This window comes from Homalodisca vitripennis, chromosome 6, assembly GCF_021130785.1.
Source record: "Homalodisca vitripennis isolate AUS2020 chromosome 6, UT_GWSS_2.1, whole genome shotgun sequence".
Taxonomy (NCBI): domain Eukaryota; kingdom Metazoa; phylum Arthropoda; class Insecta; order Hemiptera; family Cicadellidae; genus Homalodisca; species Homalodisca vitripennis.
Genome location: NC_060212.1, coordinates 157,793,875 through 157,806,967, shown reverse-complemented (window position 1 = coordinate 157,806,967; position 13,093 = coordinate 157,793,875). Strand labels below are relative to the sequence as shown.

Below are 13,093 nucleotides of genomic sequence, written 5' to 3'. Positions count from 1 at the left end.
ATCCGAAAAGATTGTGTTTGCCAAGAAATATTCATCATCATCCAATTGATTTAACACATCCACACAGAAATTCTACCGGGCGATCTTATCAGTGTCTTTAATTGCTTGTAAAAGCAACAATCTGTACAGTTTAAAATGCAAACATTTTCTCTACATATGCCAAACCATCGTATGTGGGACTCGCTGTTCACAAGATGCACACTGGGTTGATTTCACAGGACAAAACTTTGTCTCACTTGCTCGACAACTTCGTTTTACTTAGCAAAAATCTAAAATCTCTGTAATTTTGGAAAGTTAGTTTGCGTATTTCCATATAAACCATATAAATTTACATAAAATTGTCCGTTGTTTGCAGGTGCAGTCATTTGATGACATGAAATCTGTAAGGGTGATTGGAGGGAAAGGTGGGGATGGCTGTGTCTCATTCCTACAACTGTATGCCAATGATAAAGCTGGTCCAGACGGAGGCGATGGAGGAAATGGTGGACATGTCATCTTTTTGGTAATAATTTGCACATGGAAAATAATATATCTGGGAAAGTAGACAGATCCTAGGTCTCTGTAAAACATTTTGTTCTTCTGGAAACTTATTAATCAATTAGATTGTCAATTTTCTTCTGGAATATTTTAGCTTTACCTAGTCAAAATTAATTCAAAAATTATATTTCCAAATTTACTTAAGAACAAATAGTTTAAGGTAAAATTTATGTGTAAGTGAGATGATTGACTGAGCTTCTGTCTGTTAACATCTCTTTCAATACCAAAACAACAAGCAAATATTTTCACATAATCTCACATGCCATTATATGCCATTTTGGATGAAATAACATTATTGTATGATCAATATTTTACCAAAGAATACAAGTTTTGCATTTTTACTACAACCCTGCCATCCTTCTCCTGTAGACAAACAGTAGGTCAAAACAGTGTACTGTAAGTAAAACTCCCATGATGTTCTCTTCCCTGATTTGTTTATTGATGGGGAAGAATCAATGCTTACGGCTCCTAATACTTACGGATGTCATATATGTTTGAGAGGAAATCAAGCTACACTATTACAGTAAAAAAACCTAAATTAATTTTGCTGTGGAGAAGCAAGGGATTTCCAATGCATCGATTGACGTTTTGTTTTGGGATTGTAAGTAAAAAAAAAACATGATTCATCGCAGGTAATCACGTTTTTTAAGAACGTAGGATCACTTTTTGTAAGATGTCAGAACAAATCATTCTACAGCATTTCTTCGATTCAGGTGAGACACTTTAGAACCAATTTTGAACACACTTTTTTCATGTTGAATTTTTCATGAAGAATTTGCCTAACACTTTCCTTGTCCATGTGACCGGTCGTATGATATTCAGCCTTATTGCGTTTGTTCTGTCGCTCTGCCAATACTAATCCAATTATTTTCTAGCTACGCCTCATATAAGAGGAATAGGTACATTATAAAGGATGCCCAGATAGTCAGAAATGCATAGCAAGGTTTAGGAGCCATGAAAAGTTGCAGCAAAAGTCAATTTACCATCTTGATTCCCAAGCCAACCCATCAGAAATGTGACATTACTGATGTCCAATAAGACTACATCCAGTTCCTACATTTGGTGCCGGTACATGGAGATCATAATGGAAATGAGAGATTAAGGATTTTTAAATAACTGAATAGCTTTTTATCTGTTGCCAAAATTCTCTTATCTTGTCTACCATTAACGCACATATAAAAGTTTATTCTAAAATTGTCCTGTGAGAAGCAAAATCTATTTCAATCAATAATAGTGTAACCATTAATTCATGTGACTCACCGTGGCAAATTCTGTAAATTCATTGAATGTAGATGAATTTTAACACATTCGAGTCTACGCTCGAGCCAGACTCGAGCGCCATTGTTTAAACCCCCGGCCGGCGCTCGAGCGTGACTCGAGCACAGCTTTGCCGATTGATATACGGAGTTGCTCGAGTGATATTCGAGTGCCGTCTGCTGCATTAGAAAGCCAGCGTTAATGGTCAGTTCAGAACAATTCCGCTAGGCGCTACTACGTCATACCCGCTTAAGGCTTTTGTTTATCCACTGACGTGGCCTGGCGCGTCGTCGTCAGTCTGTCTACGACAACAAACTTTTTTTTTAGCATTTGAAATTTTTTGGTAATTAAAATAATTATTTGTAAATATGTATATAGTAAATGCCTTTAAAAAAATTGAAATTACTTGTTTTATTTATTCAAAAGTTAGTTTTCAAGTGACACAAGACATGCGGGAGTTTTTATTTTTCTTCAAAAAATGTAAGTTTTGAAATTTTTTTTAAAAATTAATTACATTTTATAGGAATACAGTTTTACATATCATTTTAAAGAGGAAAGATAGAACTTTCAAGAAAATATAATATCTTAAACATAATATTTAACATTTTTCTAAAAACAAAATGTGAAAACCAATTAATTTATGCAGACCGGGTTATAAAAACAGCAAATAGCGAGCCAGACTCCAATGTGTTAATTCTTTAATATTAAATTAAATTAATCCAGTTCATCATTATAAAGAGACTATTATTGATGTAACAACATTTGGCCAGCACATTTTCTTCTAAATCCATTTTAAACATTTAAATGGAGACTAAAGGCAGAATTCTAGTAATTTTATTCATACTTACTTACTCCCAGGGCCATTTATATCGGAGGTGATATTTAGCCGCACCAACAAAGCTCCTCCATCTTGAACGGTCCTCTGCATCTTCCTCTGAAGCGCCCATCCTCTCCATATCAGCCTTCACCTGGTGCCACCATCTCACTTTCGGTCTCCCACGGGGCCGTCTTCCCTCTGGGTTACCGTACATTACCCTCCTCAGTTTGCATTCCTCTTCTCTTCTCAAAACATGGCCTGCCCAACGGAGTCTTCTGCACTTTATTTCTCCTATTACATCCGTACTATTGTAGAGCTCCCTGATTTCTCTCATAAGAGAGATTTTATTCATAACCTTTAACTAATATTAATTTGACACAATGGGAAAAATATCTTCTGTAAGGTTACAGACACAGCTAGATATTAACTTTGAAGAGTAATAAAAGTCAAATACTGGACCTTGTTGTGTAAAATTTTGTGCAATTTCTGTAAAATTTGAACATATATTCAGGAGTTTTAATTACTAGAATTAAAACTGTTTTCTCCAAGACATGCACCTGTTGAATAATGGAAATCTCTACTCCCTTCTAATTTGTTGTTTATTCTCATGTTTTTTATTTACAGTATGTAGACAATAAATTGCAAGATACGGATTTGAACAGTATAATTCTGTGTATTCATTATTGGTAGTTGTCTCTTCAAACAAATATCACTCTGTTGTCTGTTAAGATTATTTTCAAATTTTCAACATTTGCACAACAGTTATACATTAGAGGGGTCTCTGTTGCAGGCCTCCCGCAATGTAGCCAGCCTGAACCACATAACCCCTGAGCTGAAAGGGTTATCTGGAGAAAAGGGTTACAATAAGGACTGTCACGGGAAGAATGCAAGTCATACAATTGTAGAGGTACTATATATTATTTTTAGTTAAAGGCATGCATTATGTTTTATTGGTTTTAGAAAACTTGAAATTTCCAAACAGATGGTAGTAGACAACCTGGTTATCAGAATTATGGACATTTGCCACTTTTGTATGTTAGAAAAGTTCTAACACAACGTTTTGAAGATTGAAATCTATCCTCTTTGTCATGTGGGGGGGGGGATTATTGATACATACAAAAATAAAGAACAGAAAGAAGAAAAGAAGGGAAAGAAAAGGGTTCAAATATACCTGAAAGCTGCTTGGAGTCCAGTCCAGACATTGTCACTGCACAGAATTCAAGTTCCGAGCACACGCACGAGTACGAGAAACAATCACACGTCACACCAGCATAGGCATAAGGGAAATATTAACAAGAAAATCAATTTTGGCTCTTTCTTTGGCACCACGTTGTGTTATCTGAAACAATGGACCAGGAGGGGAAGGAAAGGCTAGACGCTTCTGGCCCTATATTCTGGTCCTAGACCTTAGTGTCATGGTGTGTGTCCAAATTTTGTTGATGTGTGTGTATTAAGAAATAGGGAAAGAAAACACACAAAGGCAAATGCCTAAATTTTCATTCAAACTATCAAAAATTTGTCTAAGAACGAGTAGCATACATGTGGGTTAATGTTCTGCTACCTTCAATAGGAACATACCAAAAGCAGTAGCAACAGTAGTTATCCAATCCCTTACCTTGTGGGAGATTAGTAGTGATATTAAATTCTCAGGAATTTAAAATCTAGGAAATATTCCCAGGGAATTTATGATTATTTACCAAGATAGTTAAAAACCTGGAAATTAATTGGTAAAATCAGTAAATTATGTGGTTAAATCAAACTCAAAAACTGAAATATACTTTAAAATAAAATTATAATTAAATAAAATTGTTGAGAATTTATAATTTGCAAAGTGAAACAGCTCAAAATAATAGGTCAGTGTAATAATTGTGTGATAAAATAAAACACAAATGCTCGTATATGTTTAAAAAATATTATTATTGATTGAATAAAAACATTAGAAAACTAGAGTGTAAAATCGTTATAAAAAATCAAATTATAACTGCTAAAAGGCAAAAGGTTTAATGGTTTATATTATACAGCATTTTTCTTCCCATATTCAATCTTTTTTTAAGTTCCCTAGTTACTGTCACTCTCTACGTTCATTAAATCTTCTTTATCCTTTTTCTCTTCTACATTTCTAAATCGAAAAAAATCGTCATTACTTGACTCGATCTCATCATCTTCTTCAATCTAAAAATTTCATTGTCTCCAGCCTCTCCTCCTGTTTCCTCTGGTTGTTTCTTTCTTTTCCTCTTTTAGAGATAGAGCATTCATGAGCTTCCAGCTGTAAGAAAGAAATATTAGTTTTACTCCTCGCTCAGACAGAAGACAGTTTCTTTTCTACAAGAAAACGTACTAAGTGTACTCTTTGGCAGCTGAAGTTACTGGTGGTGCCCTCAGTATTCTTATGGCTACATCTACCAATTACAAGCACCTCTTAACCCCGCCCACCATGAAATAGGCTTGATAATTTTATCTTTATCGTCCATCCCTTTTCAAAGAAACTTTCTTGAAGATAAGCCTTCCTTGTGTTGGTAGTCAACTAAACTTTCTCTTACTTTTATAACGTCCAAAGTCATCTGCTGCTGAGCACAAACAAAAACCTATGGTGTTAAGTAGTTCCATAAGGTCAAGCAAATCACCCTGCATTTTAGGGCCCAGCATAAATGGTATGAGATGGTTTGGTCCGATGCCAAATTTTATTCTCTTAATGAACTTTTCTATGAATTTCTTTTCTTCGGACTGTTACATGGATGATTTTGGTATTCTTCCTACATGTGTCTAGTTTATTTAATTTTCTGACTATGTATTTGTGGGTCATTTAATTCAATGAATGTGATATGATCAACAATTGGTTTAAGCAAATTTATAATTTTTTCTATTCTAATCCAAAACAAGCATCGTCTAGGTGGTTCCTTTTAATTGATGGGTCCAGATCAGCCTGTTCGTTGACCTAAGATGTTTAAACATGAGTTCCAAAGAGAAATTACTTGTAAAAAATGCTTGAGTTTTTAATGTTGGTGTAGGAATCGAAGTTCATTTAGTTCTATAAATTCCCAGGATATTGTTTTTACAGCAAATTAATGCATGAAATGATAATTCTTGAATTAAAATGTATTAATTTCCTTAGTTAACGTAGTTTTAAGGTTAACTTTTAGAAAGTGTTAAAATATTGAAAATCAAAACATTGTCATAAATTCCCAATTTTTGGGAATATTCCTGGGCAAAAGAAATATGCCCGGCAATATTCACATTTCATAAATTCCCTCCCATTGGGAATATTCCCAACCCTCAACCCATATCACTACAGATTAGCTTAACCTTGGAACTGATGTGTTTAAGTTGGTACAGTAATTTAGAAGATTTGAATGATTTGTTTTTTAATTAATAAATGTAAATAAAATATATGTAGAAGACAAAACATATTGTTTAGTATTACTTTAATCAGTACGAACTAGTAAATATGTAATTGTAACATAATGTATATATACAACTCTGACCACTTATGCTGGTAGCTTACAATTTCATAAGTATTTATTTCCCCCCACTTGTTTCTTTTTTTTAACAGCTTTAAAATATACATTAAACTTGGGATTTCGGTTTTAAAACAACAACAAAGTATTATTTGTTTTGAGTATTGAAGTATAAAATAAAAATATAATAGTGTATCAAAAACCACTATTTTATACCTTCTTACTCTACATTTAAAGCCTATTCATTAAAAAACTCATTTATTACCCTTTTTTTTCAAAATAAAAAGTGTTAGTTTAAAAAATACAACACTGTACTTTAACTGAACATTTAAATACAACCAGAAATTAGCACTTTTTAAGGAGTCCCAAAAGGGTTATTAATAAATGTTTACCCAATGAATGTTTCAAATTGTTAAATTCAAATAATTAATATAGTTATCTTTTATTTAGTTCTCTCTCAACTTCATTACTGTTCAACATCCAAAAGATTTATCAATAATTTGAACATACTGATTTCCTCTGACAAATTTCACCACAATAATAATGAGGTGTGTCTCAGGTCCCGGTAGGAACAATAGTGAAAGACCAGAATCTGAGGGTGGTTGGAGACCTGGACCGTGACGGAGCTATGTTCGTGGCGGCAAGAGGAGGCGCAGGTGGTCACGGCAACACCTTCTTCTGTTCTGACACAACGCAGAGCCCTGAAGTGGCAGAATACGGGGCATTAGGTGAGAATCTGTCCTACGTCATCGAGATTCGCAGTATGGCACACTTCGGGCTGGTAAGTCAACCAATAATACTTTATTCGTATAAAAAGAAAGGACCAATCTAAAGAAATAACTTTGTTTTGCCATTCCCCCAAGACTATAAATCAGTTTGGAGAACTTAAAAAGCAGAATAAGAGGAAGAGTCAGTATGGTACAAGATGGACAATATTATTAAATAAGGCACTGGCCAGTGCAGCATTTGATCCTGCGTTAACTCAACTCTTAAGACCAATGCCTTGGACCAGTGGTCTCCAAACGTTTTTGCTCGAGGGTGAAATTAAAAGATTTTAGGAGGCAGTGGGGCCCAGTACTTTCATGTGTATATTATTGAAGGACAATATGGTTAGATAGGTATACTTAGCATTGGAAGTTTAACAGTAACTTAAGCCAGTATAGTAGGCTGGTAAAGAAAACTGTCAATCATTTTTATACGAAATATATAGTAATTTATTTACTAAAATCTAAATTTTTAATAGTTTACAAAAATTAGTCATATTTTTCTATTGAGCCAACCCTTGTTCTTCATGTGTATGTGAGTGATTTGTACAGTTGCTTTTGGCCAACAATGTTGGTCCATTTTCTTGTATAAAACACACTGGTTGTCAAAGTCTGATTTGTTAATGATGTCTACTCAGCTTGGTTTGGCAGCGTCTATTATTTATAACAGTTAAAACATTTCTCGTAGTACGGTAGTTAAAATTTTGGAATACATTTACGAGGTGTGTCCAAAAAGTATCCGACCTTGACGTCTGGCATGAACTGACGTTACTCGGAGGCAACAGCAATCTGGAATCTGGTCCTCTTCAAAGTACTCCCCTCCACAAGCCACTACCTTATTCCAACGCTCCTCCCACTTCCGGAAAAACTCCTTAAATTCATTTTGCGGAATGGCTAATAGGTCCTTCGTAGCATTTTATTTTATTTGTTCAACATCGTTAAATCTTTTTCCTTTCAAAGGAATTTTTAATTTCGGAAATAGCCAGAAGTCACAAGGAGCTATGTCAGGACTGTAGGAAGGCTGTCGTAGTCGGTTGATGTCATGTTTGACCAAAAAACGATGAATAAGATTTGAGGAATGAGCTGGTGCTTTGTCGTGGTGCAGGATCCAGTCACGGCTTGTCCACAGTTCAGGTCGTTTCCTTCGCACTGCATCTCGTAGCCGCCTTAGGACCTCAAGATAATACTCCTTATTCACTGTCTGGCCTCTTAGAGCATATTCGTGATGAACAACGCCGTCCTGGTAAAAAAAAAACTGTCAGCATTGTCTTGACATTGCTTCGACTTTGTCTTGCTTTTTTCAGCCGTTGCTCTTAGCGAGTTTTCCACTGTGAAGATTAAGCCTTTGTTTCAGGGTCATAGCCATAAACCTATGACTCATCACCAGTAATAACTTTTTTAAATAGCCCTGGGTCACTTTTTATCAAATCCAGATTGTCCTGTGCGATTTCAAGTCGACAGTTTTTTTGGTCTTCGATCAGCAGCCGAGGAACAAATTTTGCCGAAACACGGTTCATTTTTAAATCTTCATGTAAAATGTTACAAACTGACGATTTTGGTATTCCTAAATCTTCTTCCAGATCTTGGGCAGTCAATCGACGGTTTTCATTAATTGCTGAACAAACACATTCAACATTTTCAGCATTTCTGGCCGTTGAGGGCCTGCCAGATCGGTCATCACTCTCACTGATATGCGGCCATTTTTAAACCGCCTAAACCACTCTTTTATTTGTGTATCACCCATAGACAATGTCACCATAATCTTTCCGTATCATAGTAATCGTCTCTGATGCTGAATGGCCAAGTTTTTGGCAAAATTTCATGCAAATGCACTGCTCAACACCTTCAGTCATATTGAAATGCGACGCACACACATGGCAGTACTGTATGGAACAGAGCGCTGTGACTCACTGAGTGACCGGATCGTATTCAATGCCTAATATGGGAAGGAGTAGGCTTGCCCCTCCCATCCAATAACCGGTTCAAGCCGATCGGTTACGCCGTGGCCGCCTACTGGTCGGATACTTTTTGGACAGACCTCGTATACTGGAAGGAGATCATCGTTTTAAAATCATTTATTTAATTTTGAATGTCTTTTGAACATAACAGCGTAAATTATGAAAACTGTTTTGCACATTTTTAATAATAAGTCAATAAACAATTTGTTATAAATAACTAGTTAACAGTTATTCTTAATCCTGTTTATAAAAATAATGGACCGTGAAATTATTATCTTACTGTCACAGCTGTGAATTTGACAATTAAGATTAATTGGGAACCCTGGTTATTGGTATTTTCAGAAATAGTTATTTTAGTTTATATTCAGTTTTCAAATATATTATAATAACCTTAACATAAAATTTAGAGTTTTAACTAGGCCATGTAAAGGAAAATAACAATGTATAATACTTCAGGAGAAAGGTATAAAAATCTGCATAATTGTTATAGATTTTTTTTAATATTAGTATTATCAATTCATTATAATTCAGCTTACAAAAATCGTTCATTTTGCAAATAACAAAAAATTAAGTTACTTTTAATGGAAAAGAACAATTGTAGTAATCCAGATATTTATGTATTTGAACTTTTCAGACTACCGATTTGTTCTTATAGTATTTTATTAATAAATATGTAAGTATAGACTCTATTTAATTTTATTTTTATAGTTTATCTTGCTACCTTTAATTTTTTCCTTTGTAAAGTTTACAAATTTAACTGCAAAACAACTTTATGTTTTCAGCTAGGAATGCCAAACGCGGGAAAAAGCACTCTGCTACAAGCAATATCGAGGGCCAGACCAAAGATTGCCCCTTACCCCTTCACTACCCTGAAACCACATCTGGGCGTGGTCCAGTACAGCGACTATGAACAAATAGCAGGTCAGAAATCGTTAGTCAGCTCATACTGTTTATATAAATGTTAGAACACATTTACCTGTTAATTTATGAATGACCTTCACTTTTTTTTCTTTATTGCTAATCTTTAAGATTAAAAGTAGCATCAATGAAAATAAGATGTACATAGTTCTCATTATTTGTCACACAGTTCAACATGTATTGAATGCCAATGTTTTGTGAGAATACGCCTCAATGTTTTAAGGGTTTTCACAAGCATTATTAATTAAAGTAGAGATATAATATTGTCCAATTGTAAAGTAATAAAAAGTAAAATAGGTTTAACCCATTGTGGATTGTATTGTTTTGGCGCGCGGGCACGAATTAATTTACGGCCAGCGGCCGCACGAACAGCAATGGTGCGCCACAGTATCGCTCGCTATCGTATACCAGAAAATTCGGCTGTGATGGTATTCGTTCAGATGGAATATGGGCCTGCTGTGTATCCGTGATGTAGGAACGATAACACGCGAGCAAGGTTCCGGGGTGGCAGGGATGATGTCTGAATCATAGTCTAAATAAAGCGGCTCGGGCGAACCGATTACAACATCTGGGCCATTGTCTAGACTACACCCGCCAACATGTATGTCTGCGTCTTTTTGTTGTGTCACTAACCTCAAAAGTATTATAATAACAACTGAGGAAAACTCCCAATCAGAAGCGCTCAAAAGCAGAGAGTAAACTCATATGAATGATTTTTCAACTTCGACATACAACTGCGATCTGTAGGATATTTATAAAACTTTTTAAAACTCTAAATGTAGACCGTTGTTACATACTCTTAGTTGACAAGTGAAGACGATCGCCCGATCTATCAGACATTAAAAGAACTATTTGGAGGGAAATTTAAAAGCAGACCGCTTTTGCGACCTGAGCTCGTCATCGTGCCGTTAGGCCCGGCCGCTGCGTGACGAGCCCAGCTCGTCAGTGATCCGCAATGGGTTAAAGCAAAAGTGTATGTTTATTGGACTTATAACTTTAATCTACCTGTAGCAAGCCTGTTAATTTAATTTTGTCAGTACAGAACTTAAGTTGAAGTTCCTTCTGAAAGAATCAATCTAAGCCAATCCTTGGAAAAAATACAAAAATATTTTAGGAGTTGAATCATAAACTCTTTTTTGTTTTTAAAATTGAAGCACTAAGGCTCCAACGTGTAATATCTTCCTAATTATTTTGGATTTTTATTGTTGAAAATAAAAATTAATAGAAAAATAATTACAAAACTGCTGTTGAAGCTTCCTCCATCTTGCTGTGCAATAAAGGGGAAGGATATGATTGCTGAGGTTATAAGTCTAGGATACCTGCAGCCTCTTATGCAATATACATACATATTCTATTGCAAAACATATCGCTTACAACTATGTAATGAAGATTTTATGGAATAAAAAGAAACACTTTGGTGTTAACATATAAGTAAATACATATGTTTTGAATTGTGTATGAAAATATATATATTAAATGATAACTTTGACCTTGTCAGATACATTTGGCCTTGGTTATCATGTGGAAAATTTTTAAATCATAAGAAATATTGTATTAAATGTAACAACACCGTTTGAAAAAACTTCATGTTGGTTGGTAGTTGCTGATCTGCCAGGACTAATAGAGGGCTCGCACAAGAACCGCGGGCTCGGGATCTCATTCCTACGTCATGTAGAGCGGTGCGCGGCACTGTTGCTACTGGTGGACGTGTCAGGTCCCACACCATGGCAAGACGTCCAAATGTTGCGGCACGAACTGTCCTGTTTCAGTGAACCCTTGTCGCAGAGACCCCAGCTCATACTTGCCAACAAAATAGATGTGCCTGGCTCCCAGGTGAGTCTCACTTGGAACATCTGTTCACAGCTTTATCCATTTGTCAGGCCTAGTATTACTATTTACAGGACATTTACATCAACGCCTTTTGACTAGCCTTAGTTACTAATCTCAATGAGACATCTGGATTTGTAGTCTTGTTTAAAGAACTGCTTAGTATTTGAGAGTGAATGCATTGAGGTTGAATACGGTTTAAATTTTAACCACTTATTGACAAACTTTACATGATTAGCCAGAATATACTTTGGAGCTTTCATAATTAAAATTTTTTTTTAATTAGGGATCCATCAAAACATTAATTTTTACTTAGTTGTCTAATCATTCAAAGTCAGGCGTTTTCAAATGTGAACACAATTGTAAATTTACTAGTCAATTTTAATAAACCTCTAAATAATATTTATTTTTGGCTAAATATGTCTATAATAATTGGAATAATTTAATTTTAAACATAGTAAATGTAAACTATTTCATTTTATTCTAAGTTATTTAAAATGTTAACTCATACTTTTTATCCATGATTATTTTATCTTAGTTTCTGTAGCTAAACACTTTGTAACTAACATTTTACTTGCTTAGTGTACATTTTACAGATATGGTGTGTTGGACTGCTACAGTATTTTCCAAACTTTGAACCATTAAGTACTTGGTGTTTATTTTCATTTCTTTCCTTTTTTTGCAGGATAATGTGGAAGCTTTGAAAGAGCATCTGCCAGGAGAAACTATCCTTTGTATTTCAGCAAAATTTGGAACAAATCTTTTAGCACTTTTAAATCTTTTACGTTCAATTTATGACGAAAGTATGAAAAATAAAATGCAAGACAAACTATAAGTTGCAGCATCAATGTATATAACAATTGCCTACAGTTTTTGTAAATAAAAACAGTATTTCAACTCATATATCTATATTTTATTGCCCTGTTGTAAACACTGTAAGGAAACTAGGATTACTGACATTTATCACATTTATGGTTACCAGCATTAAAGATTGTAACCAATTGAACTCATGGTGAAGTACACACCAGTCATAGTGTTATACAACTTGAGCCTGAGCCTGAGCTGTCATCCATGAATACACGCTGCACTGACAGCGATGCATGAACATAAATACAGATCTACAAACAAAATGTACTTTACTGAACTATAGGATAATTTGTAAATCAGGTTATCTATTCACGGTTAATCATATACAAAATACAAAAAAAATCATGTTTTTGCGATCAGTTATTTACGTAATGCTGATCAGCTGTCGGAAGATACGCAGCTGACTCACAACAATCTCATACTAACTGCAAGCAAAATACTTTTCTAAAAACTCAGACTATTCATTAGTAAGATTGTGTATTTAAAATTTATCAAACAAAATACGACAAAGGCGTTTTTTTAATCAGTAATTTGCATACTGACGATCAGAATTAATGACACGGCAAGGCTCCCCAGATTATATTGTCGAATCCTGTCAATCAATTTTCAGACATGAATCTTTCTTGATTCGAGATTTGTCTTCGACACATCATTAGTTATTACCACAATGCGACAAAGCAGATATTTTAAACA

At 34.8% G+C, this 13,093-nt stretch overlaps 1 protein-coding gene across 2 annotated transcripts in view; it reads left to right on the top strand.

Annotated features, from left to right (window-relative positions):
• Window positions 1-12,434, top strand: part of LOC124365069 (mitochondrial ribosome-associated GTPase 2) — a 29,475-nt gene extending 17,041 nt beyond the window's left edge. For both annotated transcript variants that reach the window (XM_046820992.1, XM_046820991.1), the window contains exons 3-8: window positions 356-502; window positions 3,402-3,518; window positions 6,626-6,847; window positions 9,571-9,709; window positions 11,307-11,539; window positions 12,219-12,434. In XM_046820992.1, coding sequence (XP_046676948.1) covers window positions 356-502; window positions 3,402-3,518; window positions 6,626-6,847; window positions 9,571-9,709; window positions 11,307-11,539; window positions 12,219-12,368 — 1,008 coding nt within the window. In that variant the 3' untranslated portion in view covers window positions 12,369-12,434. The remainder of the gene's footprint in view (window positions 1-355; window positions 503-3,401; window positions 3,519-6,625; window positions 6,848-9,570; window positions 9,710-11,306; window positions 11,540-12,218) is intronic.
• Window positions 12,435-13,093: the final 659 nt, after the last annotated feature.